At 44.9% G+C, this 17,769-nt stretch overlaps 2 protein-coding genes across 2 annotated transcripts in view; one reads left to right on the top strand and one right to left on the bottom strand.

Annotated features, from left to right (window-relative positions):
- The window catches only part of Snp (Snipper), a 302,062-nt gene that overhangs the window by 140,840 nt on the left and 143,453 nt on the right, over window positions 1-17,769 (top strand). The window lies entirely within an intron of this gene.
- The window catches only part of Gp210 (nucleoporin 210), a 132,022-nt gene continuing 121,746 nt past the window's right edge, over window positions 7,494-17,769 (bottom strand). Inside the window, exons 31-32 of the mRNA XM_089541563.1 lie at window positions 14,087-14,260; window positions 7,494-7,706 (exon numbers count right to left, since the gene is read on the bottom strand). Coding sequence (XP_089397689.1) covers window positions 7,621-7,706; window positions 14,087-14,260 — 260 coding nt within the window. The 3' untranslated portion in view covers window positions 7,494-7,620. The remainder of the gene's footprint in view (window positions 7,707-14,086; window positions 14,261-17,769) is intronic.

The following is a 17,769-nucleotide window of genomic DNA, read 5'->3' as shown; positions in this document are numbered from 1 at the left end:
TTCCTTTCACCCTTCTCTCAGTCGCAACAAAACAGCAACAGCAAGCAGCTCAATAAACACGCTGACAAGGCGCGCAATTACCAAAAAAGGCGCCGCCTTATGGTTAAACAACCGCGATCGTAGCAGCAAGAACACGTGGAAACGACGACACACGACACCAACAGGACTGCTGCGAAGCACAAAAAAAAAAAAAAAGACGCCAGCCGCTTCGGCCGCCGCTAACCTCGCTTCCCTCGCCCTCGCTCACGCTGCTGACGGCGATCACCATACAGATGGCCTATCAGGCGTACAGTAGCCCCGCTGGTGGCAGTTTTTTTCTTTTTGCTCTCGGCACACCGGCTTGGCGGACTGCGGAGTGAAGTCGAATTAACCGACGCACGGCAAAATTTGGTCGAATTAACGAGAGTTTCGCCCCATAGACTCCTATGTATAATTGTAGGGACCTCGCGTGCGCGTCGAATTATCCGATTTTCCGAATTAGCGGGGGTCGAATTAACGAGCTTTCACTATACGTTGTTGGCATCTTTAAAAGCAACCCTTCAATTTTCTGGCAATACTGATGCAGTGAGTGCAAGCATTTAGCACAATTTCAGGTTCTGCTCAAGTCGCTCACCACCCCCTTGCATTACGCTGAGGCGTTATAGTCCAAAAGTTTTCAAACAGGACCAGTGTGCTTAACTTCGTGGTGCACAAAAACAAACTCTCTGAAATAGACTGGCACCGTTTGAGTTTTTTTTTTTTTTTTTACAGAGCACAGTTGCTCAGCATTGGGAGGGAAATAATTTGAAAACTACCACTTGCAACAACCTGGAAGAGAGAACTCTGAATGTGAAACATGCTGCACAGCTGGGAAGAACTTCTCTTCCCGGACATTGCATTTGTTCTCCGGCGACTGGTGATTTCCAGCTGCAATAAACTCACCACTACTGTTTTGAAAATGTGCATCAAGTAGCACAGAGGATTGGCTAGTGGATACTGTGGTGCATCCAGGACAAAATGTCTGTTGTACAAGCATGTGTAGAAGCATATCAATGTCAGCCCAACAGTTCAGACCAGAAGAGTGCTTGCACACCTCCCATTACTACAAACAAGTAAAAGCAGAAGAGAACACTGACTAGGAGAACACATCTTTCTGATAATTGGTGTGAATGTGCTTTTTTCACTTAGGAGTATATACCAAGTGGATGAGAATTTTGTCTAGGCATATTTCGAGTTTTATATTATATGACTGAGGAAAATGGACAGCGGTGGAAGTGCCACCCAAAGTTCTTGGTGCACCTGTAATGCAAGGAACCTTAGCAAATTTTGCACTGACACTAACAGCAGTCCAAGGAGCAGTTCTGCAGTACCTTAGTCAAGTTAAAAAAAAAATAGTGAACAGTTTAGAGCGCTTAGGCGGATTAAGTGCGCTAGCACTTTGGTTTCACTTCGAGGCTCAGTTATCAAGACCAAGTAGGCGTCAGGCAAATATCGGTGAAATCAGACTTGAGTTCTGCCATAAAGGTATGCTGCGACAGCATTAATGGGTTACGGTATCGGGCCACATTTAAAAGCTGTATCATTAATAATACTCAAATTTTCAAATTTTTCTTTAATCAAAATGCCAACCCATTTCTAGATGAACTGCAACAAAAATTATGTTCATAGCTAACACCGCTACGAAGCTACAGCCAAAGATGTAACTCGCTGTGTATTTCACGAAATGAATACAAAGTTTTCCAGCCAAATAAAAAACTCGCTATTTTTTCCATTATTAGTTATTTTTTCTTGTGAATTGTTTGTTTAGACTTTTAATAACTATTCCTTACCATATACGCCTGTGTTTGTATTTCATAACTAAAACGCTCACAAAAACGATGCAAGATGTTTGCAACACACTGGATGGTTATGGCAGGATACCAACACTAAAGTCTGACTTGTATCGCGGCATATGTCATTTGAACAGTGGTCACAGGTGTGCACTAGACATTTTGAATCACACTGGGATCAAACCTTCCTTGCCTGACAGGTGACCAACAGTGCATCAGGAAACCTTCCTTTTGGTCTACTGATGCCGCAAAAAACACATGAAAAAAAGAGAGCTTCCACACAAGAAAAATTAAGAAAGTGCAAGACTAAGGAAGAAATGAAGTTTAACAGTTATGGACATTGGTTTACAGCATTCGTGGTTAATCGTAACCTTTATTCTCGTTCTTCTCGAAACACACTTTTTTGCAGTTCCTTCTTATGCAAGATATCCTAACTTCCGTGAATAAATAGGTCTAGTCATAGACTACATAGCTGCAAATTAGGCCCACGGAAACAAAATTATGCGTGGACTCATTGCTTTCGCCGAATGCTACGCATCACTCCACCGGTGGCAGAGCGGGGTTGAAAGGTTGGTTCACTTCTCCCAACGTCTGCGGGGAATTAAAAAAAAAAACGGTGGGAGCCAGGACGTGCAATCAATTTAAATTAGGGAAATCGGCTGCACAGGACAATAATTCAGACCTTCTAACAACGCTCGGAATGTGTAGATCGAGTTCCAGCGGCAAAAATACAAGTTCAGATTCCTCTTTGGTGCACCTTTAAGTGATGCGTCACTGCCCTGCGATGGCAGGTGCTGCCGCTGGTGAGGCTTGTGAGACCCAGGTTGCTCCTTGCGACCAATCACTATGTGAGCTGCCACCTGCCATGGTGGGTAGTCTGCTCACAATTCGGAGGGCAGGTTGTGATGAGGTCACGTGGCCTAGGTGTCCACCTAGGCCAGGTTGCCCACAACACACACAGAGAGGGATTTCACAGACAATGGCTGAGTGGCACAGTCAAAGCTTTAGTGGTAACTCGCCAAAATAAAAGAATTGGTCAATGATTACGACACGCGGTAATGCGAAGTTTGAGCACAGCTAGTGAGGTAGTTTAGCCATCACTCACGGAACACGCAGTGGAGAACTGCAGCCAGCCTTGGCTCTGCTCAGCCGGAGTGCTTCGTAGCAGCCGCCGCTGCAGATGAGTGAGACACTGCTCTCACCAGCCCCCGCTGTACCCTTCATCTTCGCCGTCCTCCTCATGTTCCCGACTGTACTCTCCTCGCCATTGCCGTACTTGCACTCTTTGCTATGCGGATTCTTTCTGTAGGTTACGAGGCCGATGGCACTGCTCAGCTCAGGAATGGGCATAGCTGCGCTCTAAGAAGGCAGAAGAATTTGGACAGTTGTCTACAACTGGGGGCGAGCGAATATTGAAATTTTCAAATATGAATATGAAGGGAAAATGGCTTCCACTATCAAATTTGGATATCAAACACTGTACTGAATCACGTAATGAACCCACCCCCCCACTTTTGTAGTTGAGAATTTACTTTTCTTTGACCTTGCATAAGCACACCTGACTTTTCAGAGCCAGTGTTCAGCATGATTGAGTCATCACTGCGAATGACTGGTGCTGTTGACTAAGATAAAACTGAATATAACAAAGTTGAAAAAAGACTGGGATGTTTCATTACATCCAGGTTTTCGTTACATGCAGTTTTCGCAAGAAGACCAGAAAGGCCAGTGCAGACTGGAAACCAAAACAAGAAGTAAATGCAAGTTAATCACCTTGAAAAAGTTTACAGAAAACTCCATTACTCAAACACAGAGAACCATTCCGCGATGGCACTGATAGCGCGACTGCCACCACCTCCACTTGTGCAAAGACGCTAGGAGTGGGGCGGGGAGAGAGGTGGGGGCACCAGTCGAGCTAGAGGAGAGCGGAGGCACATGCTTCTCCTCGCATGTTCCCTCTCTCGGTGTGCCTGCCACTGTTACCCCAAGAAACGGACTCTTCACCTTGCGTCGCTGGCACTCACCGACGTCCCCGTTCCAGAGACCCGGCGTGCGGGAACTGTCGTCACCAGAATCATGCAAGTACCAGCGCGGCGGCGATAGGCGCGTTCTGCTCGTGCCGTTTCAGTTTTGCTATGCCCTATCATTTTTCGCAGCCTTTGAGCACGAACTGTTGTAGCGCCGCGTGGCATGGTGTTCCAAAAGCGAAAGCAACGAAGATGCGCCGGTGGTGCTGAAGCACGACGCACTGACTCAACTGCAGTCGCTTGTTGGATGTTCCTCTCATGTCAGTTCATGTTTTATCATGAGACTTTACTCCCAAATTTTGAAACTCAGCACAAGCTAACAGATTCAAACAAAAACATTTGACAGAAGTCTCTCTGGTTGGGAAAATTTAGGAGAAAGATTACTGACACCAACCAAGCTAATTTTGGAAGAAAACACGACGTTTCGGGACTGGTTCGGTCCCTTCCTCATGGTGTGACTACGGGCGAGGCGCAGCTTGGCTTTTTAGCCGCGTGTTTTTTCCAAAATTAACTTGGTTGGCGTCGGTAATCTTTCTCCTAAAGCTAACAGATGATCGGCTTAGTGAGTTCGTTATATCAAAATCAACCGCTGCTGCACGTTCGTTACATGGAGGTCTCAGATGAACGCATATCAATGGGGGCAGCGTTGTGGAATTAAAAAAACTTCGTTAGATGGAGGAATTCACTATACGGAGGTTTTTACATCCAGGTCTAACTGCACATAACCATTGAATCTCGCTGTGCTACAGCAAACACATTTTGAAGCTAACTATGCTAAACGCCGGTGGCATGAACACGAGCAACGCAGGGGTGCAACTTATCAACCATGCCCCCACAAAATTGACGCCAATAATTCTGGCAAAAAAAAAAGCGGGTTCATTATGCGAGTAAATACGGTACCTGTTCAGTATAAAAAAAAAATCAGAAAACAATAAATAGGCATATGTTTTGCAAATGTTTTTTCAACACAGTGTATAGCCTTTGCAATTTATGCAAACAAAACTGGACTGCCTCAGCAGCATATAAAAGCAAAAAGATATGCAGAGAAATTTATACTGCTTAATTAGCATAACAGTTTGCAGCCTGTAATGTGGCCATGCAAAATTAGCAACAAAATTAAATCCATAAATGACATGACTGGCTACTGAAAATAACAGTGGCCAGTAAAGCCTATTTAATTCTGATTTCAAGGGATCGGGGTGTTGGCACCCCAGTGCCCAAAAGGCATGACGTTTTTTGTGACATGCACACCCTCGACCCTCGTGTGAGTGCCCAAGAGGTGTGCAGGTTAGGATACAGCATTCAATAGGTGGAATTTTTCATCAACAATCGCCTGCCCTGCAGTGACACTCCTACACATCTCTTCAGGAGCCTCAAAAAAAAATTTCGCAAATGAGCGTTCCCACACATCATACTTCACGAAAACGAAATTGCAGAGCTCATGCTAGTGAAGGCAACAGGAGGAGTGCAGTAGGTGTGAGCATTATACCCCTGTCACCAAGGCACTTCGGATCGCGATCGGTCTCGAACGAGGTTGAAGTTTGAAGCGCGATCGAGGTGGACAGCTGCTACACGTATCCACTCGATCCCGATTAAGTGGTGAGATTGCTACATACGAGATGGCGCTGCGCATACTGTCATCATCGCTACCGATTTCTAATAAATTAAAAATAACAATCGCTAATAAATATTTTCTTGTGAAAATTTCAAACTATGAGCAGAAAAAGCAGCTTAATTACTTTCTGCTGCAACCAGCAGTGGACTCGATAGAGAACAGCAGCAAAACAACGCTGGAGGCACGCGTAAACGGTAGCGCTATCTACTGACAAAGCGCCAAAGCACATAAACTCTGTGATGAAGAAATTTTTTTCCGTAATTACTGGTAACTAGGGCCTCTGCATTGTGGGCCTTTTTTTTTTGTTCCAAGAAGAAAAACTGCAAATAGTAGAAAATGTAACAACTGACTAAAAGCAAGACAACTGCTTCGCTAGGTGTCGCTCTTGCGAGGTAAACACACTGCATTTACTTAGGCCTAACAGCTTGAAAATTGTCAAATTATCTGAAAAACAGGGGCTAGTTATCACTTAAACCTCTACACGTGGGCGAGAGAGTGCGAAATAAAAGCAAACCGCTAACATTTGAGCGAGCTATCGCGTCGAAGAATCCAGCGGTGACATGTATTTATTTCGAAGCGGGCGAGCAGGGCGCCGCCATCTTGTCAACGCATCCCACAACCCTCGATCATGCTCCATGCGGCTGAGCAGGATCACGGTCGATTGTGATTGAATTCGCCGTGTAGCAACGCCGGATCTGCATCGAGTTCGATCGACTTGATCGCGATCGAAAGTGCCCGTGTGACAGCAGTATTAAATATGTAAACATTACGGAAGGAAAAAAAATGCGTGCTTTCTCATGATCATTCCAAGCAGGTGGTCGATCATCCTGTTATCATGCGGGAAAGCCTGCTTGCAAAATTTTACATGAGGTCCAAGCTTAGCAGCGTCCAAATGCGATGGGTCCACGAAATACACAAGAAGAAAGCAAAAGAGGATGACTTTGTGCTGTATTCCTATCACTTTAGACTTGATCTTTGAATTTTTCCCCAGATGTTGGTTTTCCCACAGGTGAACTTATGAACATCTGCGTGGTATTCGATCGCTGGTGAATATTTGGAAGTTTTTGATATTCTGAAATTCTCAAATATCAAGTTCTCAAATCAAATATGAACCGAATATTGAACACATTCGATTGGTATTCGAATTTTGGAATATTCACACACCCCTTTTCCATGTTATATATATATATATATATATTTACATATATATACACACACACACCTTTACAAAAGCTGCTAATTCCGCAATGAAAACAGATCTACTCGTTCTGTTCAACAGCAGATTTTTCCTCAGCCCATGTTAAATCTGACTGATGAAGCAACTGTTCTCATCCAGTTCTTTCATATGGGTGGCTCCATTCTCCCATTTCTTCTAAACATCTGATGTTTCCATTAATGTGAGTGAATACCATTTTTTTTATGCAGACAAGAGCGTAGAAAATTATCAGATATTATCAAGAAGTTTAGAAACTGAAACAGATAATTTAGATTAAAAGATAAATACCCTTTCATGAAACACAGCGATGAAAGAAAAGACTGGTTAGAGAAAAATTCAGCTTTACACCAAGACCTCTTATGGTCACCAGTGGCAACATGCTGTGGGACAAGCGCAAGATAATGTCCGCAAGCAGCAGCAGCTTTTGATGGGCTTGCCATCACACTACAGAGCCCCGTGTTGTTCTAGCTTCCACATGGCCTACGAGTTCGGCGCAGCCCGCAGAGCCATTTTTCCAGAACAACAAATGCTTGCAAAGAGGAAAGATGTGATGCCAGTGAGCATGGATACCAGCGCTGTACCACAGTGATTCATGGGCAAACATCGTGTCAATTTCAGCCAGTTATAATTTTCCTGCCAACTTTTTGATGATTCCCTTTTCCTCTGATGTGCACAACACTTCTCCGGGTCAAAATCGCTGGACACCCTGTCTACCTACAACCCTTCATGCTGCTTTGGTAGGTCCAGCAGAAAGACGTGGTGCATCTCCCAAGGTGCACCATATCTTCCATTTTCTGCAGGAACACACAGATCTCTCTGTCAAGTCCCAGTTCAGCAGAGTAACTTTATCACATTTTTATTACAATCACAACCATAAATATAATAAAAAAACTTGTTCAAGTGGCCCAGCTCTTGGCTTGTCCTTTGCAGGCACTATTTTCACCTGAATCAGCCGACTCAGCTTGGCTTATTCCATTCTTCACTGCTGTCGAAACGGCTCCACAGTACCGGCGGCGTTGATGGTTGCCTTGTCTGGGGCAACGCTGCACAAGGTGGCAAACACAACACTCCTATCAGGGTGCTGCACCTGGAACACAGCACTGTCAGAGCTTTGCTCGGCTGATGGACAGCTAATGACAGACACAAGCAAAAACCCTACTGTAGAACTCTACTACTATCCACGAGACGCGTTGCAACTGCGACTGCACGCTTGCTGTGAGTGCGCACACCTCTTCTACCACTCTAGCACAAAAGCAAGCACTCTCGATAAATGGCACTTGGTTTTTTCATTAAAGCACAAACCACGACGACAAACGTGTCTGGAAGAATTTCACAAATGTTGCTCCATATGTGCACAACGGAATAATGCTGCGCAACACTGCCACTGCCAACCAGCACAAGGCCTGTACAAAGGTGTCAGTGCAGTGAGGTCAAATGAACACCTGAATCCAGACTAGTCTGCAAGCACCTGCATATAACCTGCATCCGCACCCCATCCTGCACTTGGTACGCATCGGCCCACAGAATTTAAGTGCACTTTTTCTTAAAGGGGCCGTGAAAAGGGGCCTCAACAAAGATGCGATATGCCTAGGATGCTAAAGGACGCAGCGTCACAAGTTACCTCCAGCAAAAATTTTGTTGATGCGTTTTGTGGAAGATGAGTTTTTTTAGAGTCAAAATTTGAATTTCCACATCTTCACGTCTTTCCCTCTCCCCTCGTAAGTTTTTGCACTCTGAAATGTCGGTCCGCCGGCTCCACGCACTCGGCCCCTCCATCGACCGCTGACGAGCGTGAGAATTCCCCAGAGGGCGGAGCCAACGCCTCCTAAACTGGTTTGGTGCTGACAGTGTGCTGGCACGGCAAACCAATGAAGGCACCCCGGTGCTGATGTAAAAAGCCCGGCATGACGCAATGCGCACAGATTTGGGCGAAAGCTCGGCACCAGTGGTCGCCTCGAGGCGCACAAGCTGGAGTTAATTGTGTTGTAAATTATCGGCTCACTTTTGAGGTCCGGTACGTGGCATGAACACTCGGTGGCCTGTACTCTGCATAATGCAAGCATTGTACAGCCAAGCTCCAACACCCTTTTCAGGGACCCTTTAACAGCCACCCGCTCTCTACGACTGCGACTGCTTCGATATACAGTCAAAACAGATCATATTGAATCAATTCTGAGCACCGCAAAGCTACAGTGTGAATGAATAGAAAAATGTACAGCTACATCATACAAAAACTATCGGCCACATCCGATAGACCAAACTTCCGGCAACTTCAGGCAACTCAAGAAGCTGGCTTTCCCTCAGCACATCTCTGAAGGTCAGCTTTTCTGCATGGACCTGCGGATGCTATTGGTGCTATGCAGTGTGCACAGACCAACGATCATGCCAGTTTTCCATGACGCAGGCAGTGGGCGTGTACTCAGCCAACCAGAACATGCGTTTTTAGCATGCCATGTCATGCTGTTTTCGTTGTTTGCGCGTGCTGCGAAACAGCAGAACCTCACAGTTCCCTTGAAACTGAAAATTATCACACAAAGTGAACTAGATGAGAAGCAATCCAAAGTCGCCACAATGTACAAGATTCCAAAAAAAACGTTGAGCACCATTTTGAAAACAAGGCTGACGTCGGGGCTAAAGTGGAGAAAAGACCCAGCGGAAAAAGCAAGTCTGCGATGCTTGCACAACAAGCTTTCAGATTCTGGTGACCCACAGGTCCAATCGAAGAACTGGATGATCTGCAAACTTTCTGCCAAGTGGCTGAAGTCTAGGAACAATGACCTGGTAGGCCAAGAACGCAGCACCTGCCTCATCATAGACAACGGCTGAGACCGCCTCTGCAGTGCTAGTTTCAGCAACATTGCACTTAGCCTCCTCCATCCAAGGAATGTTACATCAATGCTTCAACCCTTGGACCTCGAGGTAATCTGCGCGGTGAAAGCTGGTTATGGGTCACTCCACGCCAAATGTCCCAGACAATGTGCTCAACCATCTCTGATTTGTCCAAAAATATTCATGGAAACATATCACACTGTGCTTTATGTAAGCCTAAAACATTTTTTCAGAAAAAAATTTATTCATGAGGTGAGCTCAGTTTGAACATTTCGAAAAGGTGTGAAACCAGGCATCACTCAATAATCAATTAAAAATAAAATTTTTGAGAAAACACTCCACGCATATTTTAATAACATTTGCAGAAATTCTGGCTTTTGCTAAGATTCAGATCATGTATTTTTGGATGGTACAAATAATTTTTACAGTCTGAATAAAATGTAAAAATTATACTATTTTGTCATTAAAAAAAAAAACACAATTTCCTCTCGGAAATCAAGAAATGGCTATCTTACTTCCCTAGATGCCTATTATCTATATTATCTATAAAAAATAAGACAGCTGATGAAACCGAATGCATCGAAGTGAAATAGCACCACACTCAACAGCAATCTCACTGCTGCGTATGCCGCCCTGGCAGCGCTAAGAAAATCTTCTCCCATGAATATCTGTTCTACTACACAATGTTCCGATGCCTGCCTGCAGTCCACTGAGGAACGAGAACAGCACATTTCGCCTGGCCACAGCGTTGACGGTGCTGCGTTCTACAGTGAAGAGGTGCAAAAAGATTTGCTTACGGCGCAAGAACTTAACTTCAAAAACTGTTTTCTTGCTTTAAACAAAAATCATCTCATTAAAACTTCAGAAATGAAAGGCAATAAACTGTTCTACAAAACTCGCCATTGTTTGTATTTTTACAACAGTTCAAGGTGAAATAAACGGCTCTTTATGGTTCAAAATGCACTTTTCTGCAACTTAAATATTTTATTTCACTTCGATGTAGTCAGTTTCATCAGCTTTAACATTTTTGATAGGCAATAGACATCTAGAGAAGCAAGATGACCATTCCTTAATATCTGAGAGGAAGTTGATGTTTTCTAAAACAGTATAATTTTGACTATTTAAATTCAGAAAAGTATTTACACCATCCAAAAATACATGATCTGGATCATATCGAAAGCCAGAATCTGTGCAAATGTCATTAAAATTGTGAAGTGCTTTTTAAAATTCGGATTTTTTACAGATTATTGAGCAGTGCCTGGTTTCACGCTTTTTCGAAACATTAAAACTGACCTCACCCAACGATTAAATTTTTTTTTCCCGGCAAAAATATTTTAGGCTTACATTAAGCACGTTGCAATAAGTTTCCATGAAATTTTTTTTTAACACACTGGAGATGGCCAAGCGCAACGTCTGGGACGTTCGGTTTGTAATCAGCCTAGTAGAAAACTGATTAAATAGCTCCTGCAGAACTCCGGAACTGGAAGAGACCAAAAAAAAAAAAGACCTCTTAGGTGCCCTGTCTATGCTGAGTGGGTCATGGAATGATGTCAAAAACAAAGCTATACAGAACTGCTTCAAACATTCTGGTCTCTGCTTTCACGAGGACAGGAAATTCTTTGCCGGGTCAGCTTGACAGCTGGCGCGGGTCTTGACGACTTGCGGGAACAGGTCTCTGAATTTCCTGGTGTTATTTGTGATGCGGCAGCTGCAGGCAGTTTTCTCCGCGCACAACGACCTTGAGATCGCAGGAGAGCTTGCAGACGAAGACATTATTGCCATTGTCGCTGATAACCAGGACACCACTGATGCAAATTGCAAAGAGGACTTGAAAAAACGTGTGCCCACGTGCTCTGATGTGCTCCAAGCGCACAACATGGTTTGTTGCTAATGTGTGCCGATAAAAGGCTGTGCTCTCAGCTGTTCGCAGTCCATCGATAACATTAAAAAATGTGTTCTCTCTAAAGCAATAAAAACGAAGAAACAAAAAATTCAAGACTATTTTACTCTCTAATCTGTGTGCAGTAAATGGCTATCATAGAAATACATTTTCTTCCATCTCAGTGTGTCAGCACGTTGTTGTATTTACTGCTACTTTTACATTGAATTACACATTTTTTGCAAATGTGTTTTTTCCCAGAGTTCGATACATGTGGGTTTGACTGCAGCCATCGCTCCATCCCCAGAGTGCATCCACTGCAGACTAAGACACGGAAGTATTTTTTTATCTAAAAAGGCTCCAGTGGTGCCAGTGAATGCACATCTGCCTCAATATACAAGGCTCTAGCTTACAGGTGCACCGGCAGCAGCTGCGGTACAACAACATTAACCTCTGTACTTATTTTTTTTCCTTGATGGAAGAGCACCTGTCCACAATAAATTTTATGGGTTGACAAAACTACAGTCTTTGAAAAAGCAGTTATAGACTACAGTGCAATCAAATTATAACGATACCATAACAGATATAGCAGTATATCGCTTACAACAATCCAATTCCTTAGATTTATCAAGTCTCTCATTGTCCTGACGCAAAAATGAACCGTATATAACAATAAAATTATCGGCGGAATAACTGATATAACAATAGGGTTATGGCCTCTTAGCATGTGCTTGCCACCAAAATTGGGCTGAAAGTTCGATAAAAAAATGGCTGAGGCTTAACTTGGTTAAGCCTGGAGAATGCGAAGCATCATCGTGTCGCGTAATTTGGAGGCGCACAACCACAGCGCCGGCGCGAGGTGGGCCCCCGTTTCTCCACTGTCGTGATGTCATCGTGTCACGTGGTGTGACGTCATGTATCACGTGATTTGGAGGCGCACAACCACAGCGACGGCGCGAGGTGGGCCCCTGTTTCTCCACTGTCGTGACGTCATCGTGTCACATGGTGTGACGTCATGTATCACGTGATTTGGAGGCGCACAACCACAGCGACGGCGCGAGGTGGGCCCCCGTTTCTCCACTGTCGTGATGTCATCGTGTCACGTGGTGTGACGTCATGTATCACGTGATTTGGAGGCGCACAACCACAGCGACGGCGCGAGGTGGGCCCCCGTTTCTCCACTGCCGTGACGTCATCGTGTCACGTGGTGTGACGTCATGTATCACGTGATTTGGAGGCGCATAACCACGGTGAAGGGCTGAAGTGGTAGCTAAAGTAGTATGCTTCGCATAAAATAAAATACTTTGAAGAGAATGACGCGAAAACTCCGCAAACAGGGACTGGTGTGGCGAACTCTGTGAGGCGTTGCGTTATACTGCCTTGGGAACCAAGCGCTGGAGGAAGGAAGGAAGAGCTTGCTGCTGCCACGCACATAGTTTGTGGCCATTTATGCGTTCGTGAACTGGGTAAAAATGATGGTGACAAAGCGCAAGGCACCCTCCCCACTCTTGTCACTGAGCATTTACTTTCTTTAAGGGGGGGACGTGGGGATCAGATTGCAAAAATCGCAAAAAAAGTCGATTTTCAAAAAGCACACTTTTGGGTATCTCCTACACTGTTTCTTTGTTGTACTGAAATATTTCACCCCAAAAAAAAACTTAAACGCTCCAAATAAATATACTTGTCGGAATCTGCACATAGACAGTGTGTGCTAGCTTAGAAATTTAAGGCTTGTTTTCTCGAAAGTTTGCTTTGAGCTTAATACCTTGCTCGTGGAAAGCGTAGCACAGCAATGGGTGCATAAATTTTGACCCCGTTTGTTTTGTTGTGATCACTGAAATGTGGTCTGCATCGAGACAGTCTCAGATTTACCATTTAGGCTCACATGTTTTTATTACATGGTAATTAGAACATGATACATTCTAAACATAAAGAGAAGGTGCATATTGTGTCCTTTAAAAAAAGAGCAGAGAAATTAAAAGAAAAATTAAGAGAGTCTTGGTTTACCCTACACTTTTTGGTAAATATTAGAAGCATTTACAGACCTGTAGCTTGTTTTTTTGTCATGCTAGGCTTTCCACAAGCAAGCAACATGGTGACAACATTTAAACAATAATAAAAGGGAATCTACTGAAGCTGTCATTGTTAAACTTTCTATCTGATTGTTTGATGCTGTTTTAAGCCAGTCTGCCAAATTTCATCGCTCTAAGTAAAAAAATAGAAAAGTCACCTTCAATCCCCTCATCCCCCCTTAAGCGTTACCTTTTCTAAGCACGCTCGCTCCTCTGAGTCTCCGCTGGCTGCAGTGCAGACCTTGGAAGCACGCCAAGATGCTGTGCACTGATAACATCGCAGTGTGTTTATCATTTGATAGGAGCTCTGGCGGCGGCCACATGCATGGGGGAGTATGTGGGTGTGTTTCTTTCTTCTTTTTGTATTTTTTTGTTGGCCCAGATGTAACGATAATCAGTTATAATGAGCAGATTTTCTGGTTCTCAATATCGTTATAAGTAGATTCCACTGTACAGTACTAACCCTGCCACCTTGCGATTCTGTATGAGCAGGTGAAATTTTTAAATCTCCCAGCTGGAATTCTCTGACCTATGGTTTGGTACAGAGAACCACTAAACCAGCTGTGCCCATCTTTCCCATGATGCTTGTCCCCACCATTTCAAAACGGTGCCACAATGCAGTCACACACATGCACAGACGCACCTCCGGTTGGCGAGCGCTGGTTGTGCCCACTGGTGGCAGCCGACAGGAACGGCGATGCGGCGGGAGCACTGGGGCCTCGTGACTGGGGCCGCATGATGTATGTCCAGGCACCGACCCCTGCCACGATGGTCACCAACAGGTACGACAGCAAGCCCATCCAGCCAGCCTCGGTCCCTGCACACACACACAAAGAGGCTAGGACATGGAACCCCTTTTTAATGCATCTCACACCTTCACCTCGCTATGCTTGCAAATTTTCGTTTGTCTCTCCACACCACTATGAAGCTTCTGAAAATAAATTACACCAAAAACAACTTTACATCCCTCCGAGTGTTTAATCTACATCCCTCACATGTGCAACCAGAAGAATGTGCAACTCTTTAAATAGCTCAGATATCGCCGCAACGCACTAACCAGCTTATGTTCTAGGCAGGAATTTCCAGTCGCCAAAAATTAGTGGTCTACGCTGAGCTTCGAGGATGACAACTTCATGGCACTAAAAGCAGCATGCAGAAACAAGGAAAGAAGCCAAGGGAGACAAATGCAGGATGAATGCCACATACGAATCACAATAGAAAGCTGGCCATGATAAAGAGGTCGGAAAAGGCGAAAAAGGTTTGTGGAGCAATTTCCCTCAACGCATCAGGATGCAGCAACAAGGCCTTTATGGCAAAAACGCAGCAAGGACCCTACATGAACGATAAATAAAAATTTGGGCACGTCAATTAAACAAGGAGAGATCAGGGAGGCAAGAAGAACTTTGTTTACTCAAAGCGCTCAATGTGTGTGCATGACAACAAAACACAGTGCAGCACACATACATTCCTGCAGCGAGGCAATTCAGCCATAGTGGACTGATATCCGTGCTGCAGCCACTATACATTGTGCTCAATAAGGCATTTGAAATCCAGTGCGCGAACTTTATATGGTTGAACCCGATCATATTAACTCTTTCGCTACCGCGGAAAAATGCACGATTTGGAGCGTACTGAAAGAAACTTTTTTTTCTCAAGAACTAATACACCCAGCACATATTGCAATGTATGAAATTGTAGCTTACCGTATTTACTCGCGTAATAGGCGCACTCGCATAATAGGCGCACCCCTAGTTAGGGCGCGAAAAATCAGATTTTTTTATTTCCGCGCATAATAGGCGCACCCCGAACTTGGCACTGTGATCAATACTGTATTTACACGATTGCAAGCCGACGTCTCGCCACCCCCCGCTTCCCAATCTTTATTTTAACAAAGTTTTTGCTGAACTGACTACTAGTCCCTACTAGTGCTGCTGCCGTCGCAGCTGCTGCGGACCCACAGCACGTACAACGACATCGCGTAGAACAGCCGCACACAGTTTTCAGGGATGCTCACTTTAAACGTCTGTTTGGAAACCTTCATCTCCAGCCGGAAACGTTCCTGACTTAGGCCCACGAAAACCTCGGCGCTTGGAGTCGCGTACGAAAATTTAGGGACGCCGCAGTCGCAACTGCCGCACTTCTCGGCCACGTCGTATTTTCCGACCTGCCGCACGCTTGCCGCGTTCGAGAGCAAACTCCTAGCCGTCTAGCTGTTAAGGTGCTTGGCCGTCGAGCTAAAACATCAACGCTCCGCGGCAAAGCCATAAACCACGATAACTATCGCGCTACCGCAAATCCGGGCACTTGAAAGCAACAACAAAAAAAAAAAAAAAACGAGCTGGAGATGCTGATGGCGATATAGATAGCGAAAGCTCGCGGCGGAGGAAAACGATGATGATGATGAGCTTGGCCTTGGGCGCCCTCCGTGGGCGGCGTCTGGAAGCTCCTGCGCGCGTGTGTGGCCTCCGCAACCAAGCGCCCGTTGCGCGCAGCCGGAGCCGATCGCGGAGGCCTCGGCGCGTGCATTCCGAAGGCTATTCCCGCGTGTGTCGTGGAAAGTTTCGGTGCGGCCCTTACACGGATCTTTTGTTTTTTTTTTTAACATTTTCTTCACGAAAACGGGGTGCGGCCTGTACACGAGTGCGTTTACGCGGTGTGTTCAATTTTGCGAGTCGAAAAATTTCCGGAAATTTTACCCCGCGTAATAGGCACACCCCGAACTTTGAGCCGGATTTTCTGGAAAAAAAGTGCGCCTATTATGCGAGTAAATACGGTATTAGTTACACTTCTGAATGAAACAAACACCAGAGTTGTGTGTGCAAAAGTAAATGAACATTTATTTGTGAAATTTGCTAAAAGTACAAAAAAAGTATATAGCAAAAACAAAAATTACCAGCTGCACTCAGCCCGAACTTGATTAGAGGAAAACTGGAATATACAAACTGTTGCGCATGTCTATAGCTGTCATTATTCACAGTTTCAGCTATGAGAAAAATTTACTGCACTTTCCATGGCCTGTCAAGTCAGGGGTCATGACTGTGGTGCTACTGTGAAGAGCAATCAGAGGTGAAGAGGTGAAGCAGAGGTAGACTGACAAGTGCTTCACAGAAGGTTTTTTCTTTGTTCCTCCCTTGTTCTCTGATAGCCGAGGTTGTAGTTTCTTCTTTTTTTCATTCTTTTCGGCTGGTGTTGAATGGATTCTATGAGAGGATTGGGGGCGTGGACTTCTTTTCCCTCATCATACCCGAAGATTTCTTGAATGAGCTCCTCCCTGAAAGCCAGCTGATAAAATTTGGCATTTTAGGCAAGCTCTAGAACATCAGGATTGATGAAATAAGTTTTATCGATGTGGTTCAAAAGCCAGGACACTTTTCAAGTATTGCCAATAGAAGCTGCCGCCACTGAATCATCCGGGTCCGTTATGTGCAAAAAACAAAAACAAAAAAAAGCAAAAACCAATTTTGAGAAACGATTTTTGATGGCAGAGGGCCAGAATAGATTATTCTAGTATTTCAGTAGAGATACAGTCGTGGCAGGTCAACAATTCCAATGTATATGATGATTCCAATGAACATCAGAATCTCCAACAGATTCACGGCTTCCCATGAGCCGTCACGCCGAATTTGCTCAAAATCTTCATCCATGCATACTTATTAGTGTTTCCGCACAGGATCTTCATCATTTCCGCCGTGAAGAGCAACAAAAAAAGTCTAGAAGTCGAGCGAATCTCCCCGCGCCGCTCCGCAGCGATGTGCCGATATGGACACCTAGCTGTCGTCTTGGTTGAAAAACGCGACGCGACCTTGAGCATTTGGCAAACTGCCTTCGCCATACGTTGTCAAGACCCTGAAGCACAAAAATAAACCACTGTCATCAATTACAAACCGTATGCACCACAGAAAACACACAGTGAACGAAAACAGAACTTACATTCAAGTACGCGCTGACGTTCCAGGCTCCCGAGGCGAAGTCTCGCTGCCAAAACCGAAATCCAACGTTTGTACATTGTTGCCCGACTAATAACCGCTGCTTTCGTCGCAAAAAACGAAACCGAAACCGGCCGACATGCTCGGTGTCAGCTTTCGCTTCCGAGGAACGCGCGGCGACGCGGACGCCATTTTCTCCGGCTCACGGTGCTGCGGCCGTTCAAATTTTTTTTTTTCACGGCGCCCCCTCATGTTAAAACACTGAAACCAAGGCTGCAATCGAAAGAGCAGTTGTTGAGCTCGCTAACTAGATGGCAGAGCACGTCCACAACGCTCCAAAATTAGCTTTTGTGCGCGGGCGATTTGAATCGATCATATGCGAACGATCGCCTATGGCGCG

Source organism: Amblyomma mixtum, chromosome 1 (genome assembly GCF_055824585.1).
Source record: "Amblyomma mixtum isolate Tamu chromosome 1, ASM5582458v1, whole genome shotgun sequence".
Classification (NCBI taxonomy): Eukaryota; Metazoa; Arthropoda; class Arachnida; order Ixodida; family Ixodidae; genus Amblyomma; species Amblyomma mixtum.
The sequence above is the reverse complement of the archived record's forward strand: the minus strand, read 5'-3'. Positions and strand labels throughout refer to the sequence as shown.